The sequence below is a fragment of the Sparus aurata genome, chromosome 12, assembly GCF_900880675.1.
Source record: "Sparus aurata chromosome 12, fSpaAur1.1, whole genome shotgun sequence".
Lineage (NCBI taxonomy): Eukaryota > Metazoa > Chordata > Actinopteri > Spariformes > Sparidae > Sparus > Sparus aurata.
The window spans coordinates 7184029-7203864 of record NC_044198.1 but is presented as its reverse complement, the minus strand read 5'-3'; the positions used below and the strand labels follow the sequence as shown (position 1 = coordinate 7203864).

General features: G+C 40.4%; 3 protein-coding genes across 4 annotated transcripts in view; 2 read left to right on the top strand and 1 right to left on the bottom strand.

Annotated features, from left to right (window-relative positions):
• arrdc1b (arrestin domain containing 1b) overlaps positions 1-6193 on the top strand; it is a 40865-nt gene extending 34672 nt beyond the window's left edge. Inside the window, exons 6-8 of the mRNA XM_030436362.1 lie at positions 32-208; positions 1372-1834; positions 3154-6193. Of these exons, the coding sequence (XP_030292222.1) occupies positions 32-208; positions 1372-1834; positions 3154-3218 (705 nt within the window). The 3' untranslated portion in view covers positions 3219-6193. The remainder of the gene's footprint in view (positions 1-31; positions 209-1371; positions 1835-3153) is intronic.
• Positions 6194-7672: 1479 nt separating this feature from the next.
• Positions 7673-16263, top strand: slc31a2 (solute carrier family 31 member 2). 2 transcript variants are annotated; one of them, XM_030435802.1, is made up of 5 exons: positions 7680-7811; positions 7926-8125; positions 11618-11684; positions 12741-12969; positions 13798-16263. In XM_030435802.1, exons 2-5 carry the CDS (start codon positions 8117-8119, stop codon positions 13961-13963), a joined length of 471 nt encoding a protein of 156 aa, XP_030291662.1. In that variant the 5' UTR covers positions 7680-7811; positions 7926-8116; the 3' UTR covers positions 13964-16263. The 2 variants fall into 2 exon arrangements, with proteins under 2 accessions (XP_030291661.1, XP_030291662.1); XM_030435801.1 differs by having other exon boundaries at positions 7673-8125.
• Positions 16264-17260: 997 nt separating this feature from the next.
• Positions 17261-19836, bottom strand: part of niban2a (niban apoptosis regulator 2a) — a 34659-nt gene continuing 32083 nt past the window's right edge. The window contains exons 13-14 of the mRNA XM_030435799.1: positions 19378-19489; positions 17261-19280 (exon numbers count right to left, since the gene is read on the bottom strand). Coding sequence (XP_030291659.1) covers positions 18364-19280; positions 19378-19489 — 1029 coding nt within the window. The 3' untranslated portion in view covers positions 17261-18363. The remainder of the gene's footprint in view (positions 19281-19377; positions 19490-19836) is intronic.

Here is a 19836-nt window from a genome sequence, read left to right as displayed (position 1 = left end):
AACATCTTTTTATGTCCATGTTTCAAACTAGAAAGTGACCTATAAGACCAAGCGGCCTGTGTTTGACCTGCGGACCATCGCAGAGGTGGAGGGAGCCGGAGTAAAAGCAGGGAAACACGCAGAGTGGAGAGAGCAGATCATCGTCCCTCCTCTTCCTCAGTCAGCGCTGACTGGCTGCAGCCTCATAGACATCGACTATTTCATTCAGGTTAGAGTGTGTGCATGCTTATCAGCTCTCAGCTTTCCAGAGTTCATTATCTTTTCAACTAGTGAAGCGAAAACACAACTGAATGTTTGCTGTTGTTTTGTTACTGCTGCGGCCCACACATATTCAGCAGCAGTTCAGATGTAAGGGCTTGTTGTTGATGTGAACAATGCAAATGCCATTTAGCAGTGAGGTATGCTGCATCTACTTTTCAGCTTGTAATGGTTTGTTTTCTGACAGACCAGCTCTTGACACGCTGGTGAATATCTTTGTTTACTGTATTCAGCGCTTCCAGATTGAAACCTATGAATCAGTGATGACACCCACTCACTGTAAACTCGCTGTAGAGTACTCTTCCTCACTTGCTGTAATATTCAATACAATTTGTTTTCTCAAACCTTTAAACATGAAAGAATATATATAAAAATCTACAGAACTACAACATTCGGCCTCATTCAGCAGGAGCTGGTAAAGAATGTAAAAGTGTCCTTTATATTTTAGAGTAGAATCTCTGTGAGTAGACAAAGTGATGTTTTTCTTTTCTCCTTCTAATGCTAATTTATTGTACTGGCTGCACTTGTCTTGCAGATACTGTCTGGTTTGGATAGTATATATAGTATATTGAAAGCATAAGGCTGGTGTTATTTTTTTAATGTTCCTATTGTTACCAAATCCCATGAAAAAAAAAACAAAAGTGAGGGAAAAAAGTATGAAGAAATGCAAATATATAAGTTTTATATAATATTTTTTTAAATTGTGCTTATTTCTGTCCTTGTGCTGCTCTAAGATCTGGAATTTTCCTCTGAAATGAAGGATTAGTCTATGTGAATCTGCAGATTAAATCAAATTGTGTATTTAAAGAGGTGTGGGATGAGTGGGTCCTCTATCACTGAGTCTGCCATGTTGAATCGCTTTGTAACACTTATCCTAGAGAGGGCCTTTCACATGTTGGCCACAGCAGCAGAGGGTGAGACAAGGAGAATTCAGTTATTTATCTGCAGCTTATCTCCCCCCAAAAATTATTTTTTTGTGCGTGTGCTTTGTGTTATTTTTGAAAATATTTTTTGCCCAATGACACACTGACAAATGAACACATTTTATTAAATAAAATGAAAATGTAATGAGCCTCTATTAAATCACGTTCCTAATTCGTCTCTGTGTTACAGGTGTCACTAAAATCTCCCGAGGCAGTCGTCACTCTGCCCATCTACATTGGGAACATTGCTGTTAACTTATCTCCGTCAAGGCCCATGCCCACCAGTCCAGTGCACTGTGGTGCGACAATTGTGCCAGGGGCAGCAGGTGTGACACCCAGCGCTCCGCCGGCGGAGGAGGAGCCAGAGGATGGTCTGTGTGCAGGCGCCATGGCCAGTGAGGAGATTCCCACCAAGAGTCACTCTCAGCAGGATTCCTCAGGTCAGCCGGTCACCATGTCCCCCAGCGCCTTCAGCCACGCGCCCGGCGCAGCACTTCCTCCAGGCCACAGAAGGCCCAACGCCTCTGCTCCCTTGTTCTGTGTGTCCACCGGGGCCACCATACCTTTCTTCACTGAGGGAGACGTGACACCCATCCCCACTTCCTGTTCACTCATCTTGCCTCCAGAGTACAGCAGCTGGGATTACCCTCATGGTTAGTTCTTCAACAAATTAGATTGATGGCCGAGTAATATTTATAGAGTCAGTCTTCCTTATTAAAGTTGATGCTTATTTTTAATATAATTTTGTGTCCTGGCAACAATCAAATCAAGTAATGGGAGATTTCAGATAATGCTGGCTGATGGTGGTTCAGAGGAAGATTCATGTAATAGTGTTGTTATTTGTACTTCCTATGACTAATAAAACAGATGAGACAAACACAAGTATTAAGATAAACCCAAGTAATCTATCCTGTATGATCACCTGCAAGGTACTGACCTGTAAATATTATCTTTGAATAAATACAAGGTACAGTATGTAGAAAATAGAAAATTGATTTATTTTAGTGTGCAACAAAGTAGCCATCGGGTTGCTGTATGATCTATTTGTTTTTGTCTGAATTTTAAACTTGGAACATAAGGCACAAGTTTTGTTTTGTAATGCCTTAATCACCTTTGTATGGTAAGTGCTCTTGAACGCACCCTAAACCAGTTAGTGAAGATACTGCAGCTTCTTCTACATTTGCAATGAAAAGAAGTGATGGATGACCACTATACTAGGGTTGCAAGATTAGGTAAAAACATCATGGAATATGATACACAATTAGTGGGAATAATCGTTTTTGCATCATAATTTTCATTTTCACTGATAGAATCTGTGAACTCATGATGATTTGTTAAGGTATGTACCAAACAAACATATTTTCTTAGATCTGGACAACAAAATGTGAAGGCCATGACATCTGCTGCTCTGTCACACATTTTGTTGTGGGTTGCTGAAGCATTCACAGTTGAACTCAATAATCCTATAACATTTAATCCTTCAATATCCCACATCCCACGTCACTGCCTGTCTGTGTAGGAAGACTCTGGATAAAAGATTCAAATCTGTAACCCAGCTAAAATGAAGTGTATTTTGTTATTCAACAACATATTTATTGAGTTTTGTTGTTTATTGCTTTTATAAATATTTTTCACTGGAGACAATGATGAATGTTGGCTGAATTCCATTTGGCTGCTTTGGTTTTAGGGTCCTGGTATTATCCATGCTTCATCTGACTTGCTGTCAGACTTGAATAAAACGAGCGATTGTTCATTTTATTATTAACGCATGTGCTTTTCCAACCACAACTCAAAATATCTGTTTTAAAACAGGGCATGTACTCTTACAATACAAAGGCAGAAAACTGTTACAGCATTTCAGATGGACTGAAGAAAAAAAATCCTATGAGACAAAATAAACTGACTTAGGTAAGAGTGGAACAGATGTTGGGACTTTAACTATATTACTGTATTTTTCCTCTCTGTGTTACAGAGCCCCCGCCCACTTACGAGGAGAGCTGCAGTAGCGCCAACTCTAGCTTCAACAGTAGACAGTAGAAAAAGAAGCAGGGGATAAAGCATCGTGGCCACGCCCACCCACACCTGTCTGCACTCGCCTCACAACAAATCAGGACAGAGACACACTGGGATAAAGAGGATGGACCATAACTCCTTCCCTGAACATCCCAAAGATTATATCTTATGTCCTCGAATACAAAAAAGGGATCATATCTTATATTGAATATAAGTTTAACTGTCACCTCATGTCCCACCAGGCAGTGTCAGACGGAGCGGATGAACATCACTGTGCCTAAAACAAGTATGTAGGATCATTGTACAGCGTTTAGAATATTCAGTGAATGGACATGTTTGTTTCATGTGGCACAATCATGTTTTTTCAGTGAATTTCTTGCATCTGTGATGCCTTGAAAATGATACTGAAAGCTTGTGTTGGATGAGATCAAACGTTGGCCTTTTCTAAAATCTTGTTCCAAATGTGAACTCGTTGTGGTCCACTGCTGTCCTTTGTGTCTCAGTCGTCCTCATCATCAGCAGGGTGGAGCGGTCTTCATGCTGTATACTGAAAGAAGAGCTTATCGCCAGTTTGTGATCTGTCTGTAAAGCTAGTTAATCCCCCTGTATGTAGGATCTTTCTGTGATGATATCTTTTAAATCATTCTGATGGTTTAAGTCTTTGTTTGAAGAAAGTAGAGACAGCCCCGTTGAAAATTGGTGCAGTGTCTATGTGTGCGTGTGCTGTAGCAGCATGCATTGCTGTGCAGTGAAGCGTCTTTTATTTTATATCACCAGAAGTTCAATTGATAATTGTTGGAATCCTACACATAAGGGCTTTAAAGAGTTTTACATACTCCCACATAATCAGTATTGTAAATATTGTTTTCACTGACATTAATCAACCAATTGGAGTTTCAACACTTTTATATTTGATTTGTTTTAGGTCTTAAGTCAAGATAATTTATATCAAAATTCAACACACAAGAGTGCCGTCATGGTCTGTTTTCTTTTTTTTTTGGAAAAGGATTTTAAGGGCTTTTCACACTGCACTATGCCCAGTGCCCTGAACCTTCTCAGTCCCAGTCTAATAAAGACATTTCAGGATGTTAACATAGCTGCTCGTCTGAACAAACAATTAACCCAGGGCTAGTAGAAGTGTAGTATGAGTTGTACTGTCCTGGGCTTAAGTCAACCCTGGGTTAACTGTGTGTGTGAAAAAGTGGCCCAGGGTTATTCAGGGTCGCCTCTGGCCCTGGTTTAAGAATGGACAGTGTGAAAAGCCCATTAGATAAACATTGAAAGTCATCTCTGGAACACCACCTTGTGTTTTTTCACCAGAGGTGTTGCTTTGACACCAGTCTTGTGCTCAGAGGAGACTAATCTGCAGATGAGGCTCAGTTTTCCTGCAGCTGGATAGGACTGCAGTACTGATGCAGTCTGTCTCTGCCCTCTTGTGGTTGTCAGTGGTACAAGATTCACTCCGCTTGTCCTGAAACTGAAGCCTCACATAATCAGCCCTGCAAACTGAAATATTTGGATGATGCACCAACTGGGGTCTGCTGTATGTTTTTACATGTTGTATATGTTTTTTCTCCTGTTTGTTGCCTTAACTTTCTTTGAGTGCTACATTAGTGAGATGAAGTCCTCAGATGATGAACATACATGTGCACAGCACAGCACTTTTTACGATTAGAGAGCATGGGTGTCTGAGTGCACATCTACTGTGTGTGTGTGTGTGTGTGTGTGTGTGTGTGTGTGTGTGTGTGTGTGTGTGTGTGTGTGTGTGTGTGTTAGAAAGTGAAATAGAGCTCTTTTGGATGAGAAACTTCGTTCTCCCAAGTTCTGTTTTCACTCAAACTGTTTGTGTAAAATGATCTGTTCAAGACATTTTCTTTGATTGTGTACAAGGGCTGGGTGATGGTTTAACCTAATCTTATCATATAGTATCATCTTATGATATGATCATATCATGTAATTTAAATGTATGTATGTAACTTAAAACTAAATCAAAACGAGCTACTGAAGTTTGGTCTTGTGTAACTCACCGCATTGAGACAGTGCATTGGTTTAAACATCAGTTAATTTTATATCTGATTTTGCATCCATTTGTCATGTTGTGTCGTACTTTAATGACACAAAATATTCTTATTTATATACTTATGATTTCAGCCATGTCACCCAGCACCACATTGTACTTTCTTGTGGGAAACCAATGCCACTGAAAATCTTAAGCACAACCGCTGTATTGAAAGTTTGTGTGACTATTGATGTATTTTTCTTATTTACATCACATCTTAAAATCTATTCTGTGAATTCAGAAAAAAAAACTGCTGGATGGCTCTTGACTGTAGATCATGTTACCATGTGTTTTTCAGAATTTGTGGGGGGTTTTTTCTGCTCTAAAATCTCCACAGACAAACTACTGTAACTGTAAGGACCTGACTCCATTATTGTGAATGCATGCCTTAAACAGTCTGGATTCATGTCACCCACTCCATGAGCTTGTAGTGGACTTTCTTCTTCTCTGTCAATGAGGATGTCAGGATGTGCTCGCGCAGCTCTTCCTGTTTGGTCTCCTGTGGACTGTGCTAAGTGCACTTGATGTACACAAATGTAGCTTTTAAAAAAAACAGCAAGAACACTGGACCTTTTGAAATTTGTTTTATTCTTGTTTTAGAAAATATGTGCAATTCCTGTCATGTCCGAGCAGCTGCAGCAGCAGCTCCCTGAAGTCATTTCATGCTGCCTTTATCTCTCCTGATTCTGTTGAATTCTTCTCCATCAAAAGGTACTATAGCTTTATGACGCCCCGCTCGTTCTGTGTTATTTTTTCAGTCTCCCCCCTCACATATTGATGAGTGGTGTCTGGTTTTGTATTTTTCTACTTGTACATGGTTTACAGGTGCAGTATGCAGATACTAATAGTAGCACCTCAATCAGTAAATGTAATATTTCAACTTACAGTGCAGAAATAAAGTTTTACTGTACAGTATAACAATAAAATTATATGACATGTTTTTGTTGTTTGTCTCAACAGTCAGGTTTGTAGTTCTGGAAATGAGAGTTTGCTTCCTAAACTGGAGTTTATGTTTCCTTTTCATTGACAAGCAGTAACTGTTATGAACCTTTGAACAACAAGGCGATTCAAAGTGCATTACATGGGAGCAAAAATCTCGGTTTGTGTTGACTTAAGCCAGACTAACGTGTGAAGAGACACAACTGATCCATAGTTAGATCTAAGTGTCAAAGGATCTTTCATTTCCAGAAATATGTGTGCAGCCATGGGATTCCTCAGAAATTGCTGGTGACAAGTTCACAGGAATCTCTAAAAGTTGCACGTCCAAAGAGGCAGCCAGTGGAAGCTGGTTCAGGCTGAGATGATAACTGTAGCTGCAGCATTTCATCCATTTTGATCTGCACAACATGCATTCATCATAAAATAGACTGATCAGTGAGTCATGTTTGCAGTTTAATAAAGAAGGGGCAGAAAAAGTTAGATCATTACTTTATAGTCCCAAAAACAGTAGTTAATTAAAAGCTCTCTGCCAAACACAATGCACAGTAAAATAATAAACATTGTATTCAACATCTCCAAAAATGTAAGGTACAATTACATTTTTTTTAAATATATATTTAAGATTTACATAGATAATTAGATAATTGGAATTTGTTTAAAAAAACATTTAGGTGTTTAAGTAGTTCAGATTTCTGCTCTGGACATTTGTGCAAATTGGCACAGTTTTAAGCCTAAATCCTGATTTTCATACTTGAACAAAATATCAGAAAGCTTGTAATGCAAAAAAGGATGGTACCTTAATGTCAGTAATCAACATGGGAAGTTTCATGGGGATATCTTTCAGTTCAAATGCTTACCTATATACCTTTAAAAAAACAAAAGGTTACAGTATTTCACAAAATCAGTTTTTCTTAAACTCCAGTCCACTGCAGTAGCACCTACATACACCAAGCTTTCCATCTTACTTCCTGTATATATTCGAAAGGGTCTTTCAGAGGGTTTTTTTCATACATGTCAGTCATAGCCTGACATTTATCTTTATTATGGTTGTTGACAGTATTTTCTGATTAATTGATTGATAAAAGGAGATATCTAAAATGTTTTTTTGTTTTTTTGTTGTTTTTTGATACAACAAATATAAACAAACTCCTTTTTCATACTGTTTTACTCTGTTTATATTTGGCGGACCCTGTCACCTTTCTAGCTCCAGACAGAGCTCTGGGGACCTTATTTCCCTCTGAGAGCAGCTTGTTTATTCATTTATAGAGAAATTAAATATTTCTGAGTTTGTATTATTACCTCATTAATATTGTACATATCAAACCGAACATGATAGTAACAACAACAACAACAACATCTCATAATGCTGCTTCAACAGCACACTTTTTATTCTATTTCGGGAAGGAAGCCGAAAGCCAACGAATGACTTCGGCTACATCCGTCTGTCACGTGACCAAACATTTGTTGTCAAAATATGTGTCTCCCGCGCATGCGTAGCGTCCGAAAAACGTCCATCGACTGCATTTCTCGGCTAACGTTGACTAACTCCTGGAAAATAATGCAAATGTTCACCAGTCGTACGCACCCTGCTTAATCTCGACGGCTACATTTCGGTCTCGGTACGACCTGCATGGGACTGTCATCATTATTTCGACATTTAATCCGCAGTGGGTCTTTGTTCTCCGCGGCCGAAAAACTCAATTAACCGTCATCCCTCTGTTGTCCTCATTCAGTCACGCTGAAGCCTCATTGGGCTCCGGTGACGGAGGAGCTGGCTCAGCGGTTCTGACTGTGGTACATTAGAGACATGGCTCGTACTTGACTGCACCCGAACAACAAGTGTGTCCCGCTCCACTGGGGAATGGGGAACCGGAGTCAGTAGCTGCTGAAACGGTGGTGTTAGCCGGCGCCCAGCAAGTTCACCATGATGTCCGTAAGTTGCGTGTTTGTAATTTGTCTCTGCGACATGCATGTTACTTAACATGTATCACTGGAGTAGGTCCTGTCTGTGTTTTGAGCTGTGCACTTTAACTGGGGGTCCAGGGCATTACATAGTAGACTGGTGCAGTATGACTGAATTAAATTAAATGTAACACTTAACACACGAGTTAGCTAATTTTATCAGTTCAGTACTTGTTTTGCTTTCTGGCAACATCATTTTATAAAACGTTAACATAGTCAGTAGCCTACCTGATAACACTGAGTATTTTCCCAGCCCTGCATTCAACCCACTTAACTCACATGTACCTTACTTCATTTCCTGGTATTTTCCACAGTGAATCATAGCTTCTTGAATTTTAAAATCAGGTTTTACTTCCTTTCAGGCTGCCATAAAAAATGTAGCTGTAGTATTTTATGGTTAAAGGTGAACTATTTGGTTTTTGGGAAGAACTTTTAGACAGAATAGAAAGATCTCCCTTGACTGATGTTTCGTTTTTTGTTTTTGCCAACAAACTGCTTTTGTGACAGAATCAACTGAATGAACAAACTGATCTTAAAAGACAACAGTTTCTTGCTGTTTTACTTTGTTTACATGTGGCGGACCCTGCCGCCTTTCTAGCTTCAAACCGTGTTCTGGAGACCTTATTTTCCCCTGAGAACAGATTATTTATTCAGTTATGGAAAAGAATAAATATTATCTAACTGTACTCTTGCCTCATTAATATTGTAAATATTAAAATTCGGATTTTGTGTTTCTTCTCCAAAACTACATAGTGCAACTTTTTAAAGCAGCAAATTAAGTCCTGAAAACAGTAATGACATGAGTGGCAGCTTAAAGTTATGTTTTGGCTTGGAAAAAGCTGGCATGAATGTCCTGTACATGTGGGAAAAAGAATGTAAAAACACAGAACCAGTCCTTGTAAGTGTGCCGAGTGTTTGTAGTAGAAACACCAGTCTCCTGGTTTGCCGTCTCCGTAATCACCTGGCGAGCAAATATCTGGTTTTCTCAAGCGGTTTGAAAGATAAGCTCACAATGATCGCCCTGCCTGGCCTCAAGGTAGATTGTTGACTCAGGTTATCTTTATTTGTCCATCTCCATGTTTTTTACGTGTGCCTGAAATACTTCACGTCGTCAGTATTAAACTGCATTTTCACTATTTGTGAACTTTGTTGACCTTTTTAATTGTTAGAATCTTTATTTCAGTCAGAGAAATGTCATCTGTTTGACAACCATAGAACTGGATTTTAGTGGAATGGCTGAAACTGAAAATGACCCTAAGCTAATAACTCACTTTTCTGCAAAACCTGTATTTTCTCTTTTGCTGCTGTCGCATTTAGATGACCTACACCTAATCAGATCTTATTTTTGTAGGCTTAGTCATCGTTTTTAACAACGGCGTTGTGCTCACCAAGTTAGAGATTTGGGAACATGGTGACATCATTAGAGAGACGTCTGACAGAGCAAAAAAACCTCAGACAGATTTCGAACAAACCCAAAGGTATGTTTGCAGGAGAAAATGAAGGTGAACAGTACAGTTTACGGGCCAACTTCCTGTTGCGATGAGGGAATGATTACATACGCTACAGGTTGGCTCACTGCGCTTTGACCTCCACATACATTATGTTAGATCATCTGTCTTTGCTGTTGGCTGATTCACAAACTGATCGTCTCACTGAATTGGAAAATGTTGCTCAGTTGCTAGATTTTATGCACTAAAAAAAAAAAAGTCCTTGGTCATTTCAGATGGACATCCTGGTTATATGAAATACACACAAACCTATAAACCACAAGGATCTCTCCAGGTTGGCCTTTGGGTTTCACATGAAGGGTGAAAGCTATAACATGTAGCACTTCCACATTGTCCCAACATATTTTTTCAACAATGTTCAAACCGAGAGAAGTCCACAAGATTACTCAAGGTAACGGTGCGCTTCGCTTTGTTGACTTGCACTATAATTTCCGCGTGAATCCCACATGATACATCTGAAAGTGAGGAAGGAAATGGGCAAACCTGACTAAACCTAACCTAAAATACATTACCTCATCTGTGAACATTCCTGCCTGAGTCACGTCGGGTAAGTTTTCATCGGCACAATGAAAACAAGTCCTGTGATCCCACGCCATCACGGTGTCATCAAACTCCATCTTTCACTTTGGTTCTTTTGACCGAGTGACCCTTTAGTGGCAGAAATGACACACTCTTCTATTATCCACAGTGACATATTACAGATTTGAACTGCCACATGTTTAATCAGTACGTAAACTGTTCAAATATCCAATGTGACATTTTCAAATTTCTTGGTTTGTCCAACCAACAGATCAAAACTCAACGAAAGGCCTATATTGATTTTATTACGGTGTTAAACAGAAAAAAGGCAGCATATTCTGACACGGTAGAAGCTTGAGCCGGAGAATGCTTGGCCTTAGGGTTTATTTCATCACCAGAATTGTTCTTAATCAGCTAATCTAAAATTCCTTTTAGACCTTCTCCGGTGTGCAGCTGGTGAGAGCCACTCATGCCAGGCCAGGTGGTGAAGTAGCAGGGCGAAGGGACAAAGAGCTTGGCAGGGACTGGGCAGCAGTCACATACACACACACACACACACACACACACACACAGTAAATTCCTCTGTCAGTCACACATCCACAGCAGCAGGGCAGAACAGAGTGTGCTTTTGTGGGACCATACGTCCTGTAATTGTGTAGCAGGAGATCAGCTGAGTAGATTTGCTCTGAATGGCGTAAAGTCGATTTTTTTTTCTATTATTAAGGAATCCAAAGATGATATGTAAAACAGAGGAGGTTTTGAATGCGGCATGAAAGAATGTAAAGATAATTCTGCACGCACATCGTATGAAAAGTGAAGGGACGGGAGTAAATCGTCACTTCTCACAGTTTTCTTCGGTCCAGTTCATTTCATTGTTCTTAAACAATGCATGTTGTTTATAATCTGTATTGTTCTGAAATGTAAATGTTCGTGTTGACCAGGGTTTCCGTTATCCAGTATTTACTCTTTTTTTGTTTTTATCCGGGAACATCTGTTGAAGTCCGACAACTTCTAAATCTTTCAGTTCATATTAACAGATAATAGGTCATTTCTCCCATTTGTTTGGACTGGCACGTTGAAATCTTCCAGGACATCTTGAATGGCACCAATCTTTCCAGAAACAAGACGCAAACACTGCTTTACTACTGCTATTTTTTTTATAATGCTAAGGAGCTGGGTCTTTCATGAAAAGGTAAAAAGAAGAGAGTATGACTTGCTTAGATCTGTAATGAAAACCGTTCTGAGTCATTGCACCAGAAAATAAAGCAGCCTGATAAGAGAGCGGTGCAGCAGCTCTCAGTTTTACGTGACTGATCATGGAGGCAGGGAGGCTGAGGTCAGCGCTGTTGCAACACCTTGGCGTGCATTGATCATGTTGAGCCAGTGAACAGCACAGGTGCTTCAGTTTTCTCACGTTTTTCTCTTTTTTTCTTTAGATGACTTTTGAAGTGTCGAGCAGCGTGACGCTGCTGTTTGACTTTTGGGATGTGCACGGGCCTGCAGGTAAGAGTGACACACATATCCTCACTTCATACGAGCTGTTCACAATACTGTGAAATCCTACATGGTGGTCCTCAAAAACCAGTTCTTCTGTGATCATACGATTCATACGATAGTTTTGTGTCAACAGACACTCTTGTTTGCAGAATGAACAGGGGGACGTTTATTTAGCATCACATTAAACTTAAGCGATGCATTTTTCTAAAAAATGATCGACTGAAAACCCGAGGCTTGAAGCATAGGGCTCTAAAGGTTGCAGCCTTTTCCTTTGTCTTGAGGGTGTAGCAGCTTTCATCAGCTTGATTTTATATCAGTAAATGATGTTGGCCTGGTTTCAAAGTAAAGAACGTATCAGGTCGTCTATAGACGACTCTCAAACCTGCAGTGTAGACCTTCATACTTTTCAGTTTCCACCAACAAGAGAGCCTGACCACTGCTGACATTATGAAGCCAAAACCTATATTTCTGTGTTTTAATAATAATCCTTTATTCATGTTGTAGCTTAAAAGTAATGGTGAACAACAGCCACTTGGTTCAGTGCATGCCAAGCTGTATCTCAGTTTGAAGACTGTAAACATGACACAAACCTTTTTTTTTTCCTTTTACTTACTATATAGCCAGAATTTTCTCTGATTGTGTTGGTAAATTAGAAAATAATACTTTAGATTAAAGAAAAAGTAAGCAAGACGGACCAAAGACTGACCAGATCAGTATTGCTGGGATGCCTGATAGCCCACTATCCTGTCTGACTCTCCTAGCTGTCCTGTAAAAGCTAAAAACCCAGATTAATAATAAAAAAAAAAAAAGTAAAATTTGTTGCTAACTTACTTGACAGATATTTGGTGCCAGGACACATTTTGATCTGCTCTTAAACACATTGAGATTCCAAACCAACCATGTATTGGTCAGGTTCTACATGGTATGTTTCAAACTAAGGTCATGTGTTTAAAGCATAACCAGCATACAAATGATCAGCCAAGAGGATTACGCCGCAGGAATAGTTTAAACATTTTCTATTGTACACACTGAGATATGTGTCTCTGGATTTTATGTCTCCAGGGATGGTGCTGTCGGTGATTGTGGTCCTGCTGCTGACGGTCTTCTACGAGGTTCTCAAAGTGTGGAGGGTGTGGCTGGGGAGCAGGTCTAAGCTGGCCCAGCCTAAGTCTCCGTACGCCGTCCCTCCATCCCACCGCACTGACGACGGCTCCGTACTGGAAAGCAGTCCCTCCGAATCCTCGCTGACCCCCATCGAGTCGCAGCCTCCTGCTGCAGACACCACAAACAGGTTAGGGTCCTTGTGATATACAACTAGGTCTGAATAACCTTTGTATAAATAACAGAAAGCATGGTATTTTTTGTTTCTGCATAGAGCATACTGCAAAAATGTAAATAATGGAATACCTGATAATTCTTTTAAAATATATGTTTTTTGAGGCAGATCATCCCCATCAAATGATAATTTGTACAGTTCTAGAGGTCAGAAAATTATGGGAGCCAGTTTCTGCCAGTAAAAGGACAAATATATCTTCATGGTTAGTTAAAATTCTTTTCCAAAATCATAATGACATAGTAAGTAACATACCGTCAACATTTCTTTTTTTAAATCATTGTTTTTTTCCTTTCCTCTTTCTTTTTTTTACTGGCAAAAATGGTCTTCAGTACAAATAAAGCTGAAATCCTACACGTAACAGCCATTGTACTCCTTGAGCGTTCTCGACCCTGTTTAACCAGTTACAGCTGTACGGTGCTGTGTGTCTGTGTATCTTTGCACCTGTCTTCACACTGAGTGGAGTATTCCCACTCATAGATTCATGTGAGAACGAACGTTGACCTCCCTCTCTGTTAGCTCATATAAATGTGTGTATATAAGCTAACAGAAAGGGAACATTGAGCTCCCTCCCTTTCTGTAAAGTGTCACCTGTTCTGTCATAATGACTGAACACAAAAACGGTATGTAACCAGAGTCCTTGACTATTAAAATCCTTCAACATCTTGACAGAACAAAATAATTAATTCACGTTATTTTAGTGAATAAAGTATTTGAAGTAATGATCTTGTCATATAGATGTGTTGCAGCTGGTGTAAGTCATGTTTTCCTCTCTTTCCTCTTCAGATATTTGCTGCATGGTATCCAGACTCTCCTCCACATGCTGCAGGTGTCTCTGGGCTACATGATCATGCTTTGCGTCATGTCCTACAACACCTGGATCTTCATCGGGGTTGTCGTGGGCTCGGTCCTCGGTTATTTCATCTCATTTCCTTTTGTGGGTCACGCCTAATGGTCTGGACAGTTCAGACAGAGGACAATATATATATATTTTTTCCCTTTCTCCTCCCCACAAGTTAAACGGATCTCACGCTTTCGGATACTAAATGGAAAAGTACTTGACTGACTGACCTTTCTATGTGCTGTTCTGTTGCTCTGTATTGAGCACAGTAAGTATTATTGAAGGTTTTAACACTGGAGGGGTGCAAGAGGGGAACGACTACTGATGAATGAGCTGCACAACACTTTCACATAAAACTCTGTCTAGATTGTTGACATTTTCTATCACTCTTATCATTTTGTTTCCAGTGTCTGGCCTTAGGACTCGCTACAGTCCTAAGGCCATGGGGTGCCGTTTACATTTGAACTAATACTACCTTTTTTTTGGTACTTCACTTTCTCTGTAATAACTGTAAATGTTTTAAATGTAACCTCAACATATGTCACACACATAAAATACAGAACTTTAACCTCTCCACCCCAAAACCCATCCCTTTAACCTCAAACCTGTAACAGTCTGCCGTCAGGGCATAGCCTGAGACAGTGGAACATTTGCCAACACGCTAAAAATGCTAAGCTAACGTTATCGCAGAGAGATGGAAAAAAAAGCCCAGTGATCTCCAACATCACCTCATCTAACTAGCTAAACCTGAAGATGAGGAAGTGGTCGATATCTCACCTTCAGTTTACTCAACCATGCAGGGTTCAACTTCTTCTGCATCGGCTGCAGGCAGGCTAACTTTAGCTGCTGCAGGGGAATTTTTTTGTCAGGCAATCAAACACAGTCCACAATTCAGTTATTAGATATATTTAGGTGTGTTAAAATCACAGCTGTAGCCTGCTTCACAGTTAGCATTACAAATATTGCGGTGATTGTTGTCTGCATGAAGTGTAACCACAAATGCAACAGCTTTGGGCTTACCATGTCCCCGACTGTCTAGACTCCAAAGACACCTGCTCAGGTACCCAAACTTGGCAACGATTGATTTGACACGAATCCTTACTCTTATTACCAACGTTATCGAAGCCAAAGACTGACTTGATAACTTGAATAACATTTGTCATTGACAGTAGGGACTGTGTGTATAATTTAATGTGGCTAATGTCCAAAGCAAAAAAACAACGTGCTATGAAAAGGCAGAGTAAAAACTGGTTTTAGGCAGGTTTTGTTATTTACTTATCTTGTAGAAAAAATGAACTGTCTGACGTTCCGGTGGTATGGGAAAACACACATTTACTGTAGAAACAGACTTTGACACAACACTTTGCAGTGTAGAGTTTCCACAGTTATTCCAGTTGGAAGTGAGGCTAATGGGGTACTGATCTGTACACGGATGGTGTCATATATCTACAGCCATTACACTGTGCAGTGAGTATTTACCTCATAGTGATAAGGCAGCAGGAAAAAATGTCTATTGCCTGCGAGAAGATGGAGAGGAACAACCTGTTTTTGAGGCTCAGTCCTGCTTTTCCAAACATCTACATGAGTAATGAAAGAGGGATTTTGGTGTAGTTTTAGTTAGAGAAATGCATTTGACACAGCAGAGGTACATCAAGAACTCTGAGACAGGAAGTCAGTCTTCTATAGTTGCTTCTATAATTATGTTTTTTCTCATCCACCATGACAGACTGTTACACAGTTCCCTGTATATCACTAAACAATTTGAGCGATTAATGACACTACAAAACTAGACTTTCAGTCTATAAAAGGAGAGCTCTGACTATGTTGATGAGACATTGCTACTGTAACTTTAGAGTGACACTCTCACACTGTTGACTTTCATGTTTTTTGATGGCTTAAATATTTGAGTGGAACCAACAACGTACTTGCATACATACAGTATTTAGGTATTATGCATAGTTTTCTGTCTTTTGCATTTTTATTTTTTTTCTCGGAGTGAAACCTAAAAAAGGACTCTGACTTTGAGCTGAGATTTACAGTCAAGTCATACGACTCGGATTCAGGAACTGAATCATGAGTTTGCAGCTTGTATACTTCCCTCTTGTGTCATCTTGGTTCTCACCACGTATGTCAGGGGACAGTGAAAGTTGATCAGGAGGGTTTTGTGGCAATCATTGACAAACTACAAAGAAGCAAACAGTTTGAGTGCCTTGCAACTGACATCTCAGATGTGTTTTCTGCTGAAATATGCTCTTCTCTTTTGTACTTCTAAAACTGATGCTGATAAAAGAAACATTCTCAAATTTGTGGTTTACTGATAAATAGCAATATATTTTTCTCAGCTCTGGTTTTGTGAAACAATCTCAATGGATGTGGTCGACAAAAATGAATAATAAAGTTGATAAACTTGTTTTATTCGTCCATATTATATATATATTTCAACAAAGACAAAAGTACTAAATATGCAAGTTTAGCTGCTGACGCCAAACAGACAGATTTTGTAATAAATAAACAGGAGATGGTGACAGAAAGTGCTCCTCCACTGGAAGGAATGGGTCTTGGTTATTAATCTAAAGGCAGCAAACTCAAAGTGTGCTTACTGATAGAGAGACAGGTTATTAAATGTGTTTCACAATAGGACGCTGACTCATGAAATTGGGAGTGGAGAATTTTTAACTCCTCTCAGAATTTGGCAATAGAATGTAGCTTGGTACAAAAGTGAAACTAATCCACCAATTAGTGTGTGTGTGTGTGTGTGACGCTATCTTAACATGTGGTAACATGTGGTTGTTCAGGTTTCCCACAAAGTCACTGATATGTAACTGCAAATTCAAAAGAAGGTTACCAGAGATTCTGTGTGTGCCGACTGGAATAAAAACTTTGTGTGTACTGTCATTCTGCCTGCATACATTCCACTCCTCTGTATATACAACACCTCTGTATTCCATGTCTGTTCGTTTCACGGAGGAGGGATCCATCCTCTGTTGCTTTTCCTGAGACGTCTTCTATTTCCATATCTTTCCATATTTGAATGGAGGGTAACCTCGAGAGTCTTGCTTTGTGGGTGGCAGGTCATCTTAGCATGCAAAAAAATCACTGTCCCATTTCACTGTACTTGGTACCAAATTACGTAGATCCTGGAAATTCCCCCATATATATGCATAATAAAACTTAGTATTTACAGTTTATCACACATCCTGGATTTACGGAACAACGGTCATCAGTGAGTCATCTCATGGCTTACACCGACACATCTGTCTCCCTCACATGAACGAGACACTGTCTATTTCTTTTTCTTTTTCTACACAGATAAGATACAACTCTTGTAAGAGCCTCTTCATCCAGATTACATAGATTTAAGAAAACATTTCAACCAGTTTGTAAAAAATTGCAATAAATTAGAAACTATTGGTTTCAGAAAGAAAGATCCTCGCTGTCATGTTTGAGCCGATGTATTTACAGTGAAGTCAAAAGACAAACTATTGGCTGATATATATCTATATTTAAAAAAAAACAAGCATTAAGAACCTACCTTGTAATTAAGAAAAGAAAAGAAATTAGATACTGATTGCAAGTTCATCTACTTGGTCATCTACACCCAGAGTGACAGAAAAACTGAATTTTTGGTTGTTTTGTTGTCAAAGAATGTAAAATATATCACTTATCAAATCACAGTGGAGGGTGTAAATCATTCCTGACAGGTTTCACTTAAAACGTCTTGAGTTGAAACATAAAGGCCATTTGCGAATACAGGAGAAGCATTCAAAGTAAACAAACTTCATGTTTTAAACAATTACATTTTACAAAAATAGATACCGATATTTAAAAAAAAAAACTAAAAAACAGCACTTAGAAATAAGTTTCCCCATACGACACCTAAAGGTTGATTGTAGCACCCCCTGCTGCCCAGGTAGAGCCTGTGAGCGTTACAGAGGGATCCATTCACCTGCAGAAAAGTTAAAGGCACAATCTGTATATATAGTCTGACTGCATAAATGTGAGATATAGTGAGAAAAATATAGGCCCGTTTTCTGTTGTAAACCAACAATTGACATCATCAATGACATAAATGTTGTTTAGTGTTCCCTTCTTACTCTGTAAGTTTAAAAAAGTGGACGATCAATTTGAAAATCATCTGATCCTTGAGATGGACCCGCAGCCTGCTGACGTAAAGTGAAGGAGCCTCACTCATTCAAATCGGATATGTTGAATTCAGTGTCGTACAAAAAAAAACTCGCTCTGAGATTTACAAAGCTGCATAGAGAGGGAACCGATCACCAGAGAAATGTCTCAAACAACTTTAGGGGCGGATGGGAGAGCTGGTTGTGAAGTGTGCAACATAACAAACATCAATGTAATGAAGAAAAGGCAACGCTTTGAATTAAACCTTTAAATGCAATCCTTGTATCGTCCCACGTCTCTCCCATGACACGTGATGCACACGCTGCTGTACTTCCCTACAAAGTTTTCTCCAGCTTTAGAGTAACATTCAGACGATTGTTTTCCCTACGTTAAATTTCCACCTCCACCTCTACCGGGTCAATAATTTTGTCCTGTCCGTTCAGTCTGTTTGTCATTGGCTGAGGCTCGCTGTCGTCTAGCCCCTCGTTGGTCGGTGACTGGAAGCCGCTGTCGCCGCGTGAGCCGGTGTCCGCGGCCAGCGGCAGCTTCGGTGACGACTCACAATCGGATTCTGCTGCTGAGACCTCGGCGATGCGTTCACTGTCGTCTTCCTGTACCGCTATCTCTATTTCCCCGATGGCGTCCTTGATGGCTGTTTCCTCCTGATGTGCCTTATCAGCTTCCTGCTTCCTGCTTCCCATTAGGTGCTGGAGGAGCGACTGAGGGGACGACTTGTCTCGCGGAGATTTCATGGGGACTTCCTCCATCACGGTGGTGACATGGGTCACGTCCTCTTGCACTCCATCCTCCACGGTGACGGTGCCTGTGGCCGGCTCCGTCCCGTTGGTCACCTCGCTCTGGTTCTCCTCTGACACAGGCACCACCATCTCCACCACCGGATTTATCAGGTCTCTGATTTCGTTCACGCTGTCAGGAGACTTGGGATCCTCCGGCAGGTCTTCTTCCTCCTCATCCTCCTCCTCTTGGTCCACCTGTCTGACCTCAGACATCTCCACGTCCTCCTCAGGGATCAGCTCCACGCCGGGGACCTCCAGGCAGGACTCGTAGGGCAGAGGCAGCCCGTCCAGCTGGATCATGGACACCACCTGCTTGCGTCTTCTCCCAGAACCCCCTCCGCCGATAAGGCCACCATCTACAGTGCTCTCCGGCTCATCGGCCCCGAATTTAGAAGCCCAGTCCACGGAAGGGTTTTCTCCGAGCAGGTGCAGGTTGGGATCGCTGTTGGTCAGAATGATGCTGTCCCTGTACAGGTTGTGTCTCCTCTGGACGGCTGCCTCCTTCACAGCTGGACAGAGAAAGAAAACAAGACATGTTAGCGATGATATTTCATATAAGCACATTATCCAAAAGGCCACTACAACTTTTTTTTTTTTTTTCCTCACCCATCATTATGTCCTTGGAGACAGACTGCAGCACCACCTCCTCGAACATGTTCTCCACCAGCAGGAAACGGGAGAAGTCTGCAAAGATCAGCTCCTTGAACTGAGGCAGCACCTGGAGGGGAAGGGACAGAGACAGTCTATGTTAGTTAACAACACATTGGTATTTAATGTGCCTGATCCTTTGAGTTAGTGTGCGTCCCCTGGATATGTTTTCAGGGAGGATTAAATCAGAGTGAAGCCTATCCACTGACCAGAGGTGCACGCTAACTGAAGGATTCAGAAACATTAAATTCACATTTTTGTTAGCTGACATTGGCTAATATGGACCTGGACTTTCTGTTGTCAATGTTGGCAACCGGTTTGGCAACGACCACTGGCCTGCCTGCTCATCAGACTCTACATTCTGCATTTTACGATTGTTGGATGTGGAGATTCTTTGTTTGATTTTAAGTCATTTTA

Bases quoted from the DNA above. Each gene is read 5' to 3' on its own strand.
- slc31a2 (XM_030435801.1), top strand. The intron at 11,685-12,740 runs GTAAGAGTGACA...TTATGTCTCCAG, and splicing joins GGATGTGCACGGGCCTGCAG to GGATGGTGCTGTCGGTGATT. The intron at 12,970-13,797 runs GTTAGGGTCCTT...TTTCCTCTTCAG, and splicing joins GCTGCAGACACCACAAACAG to ATATTTGCTGCATGGTATCC.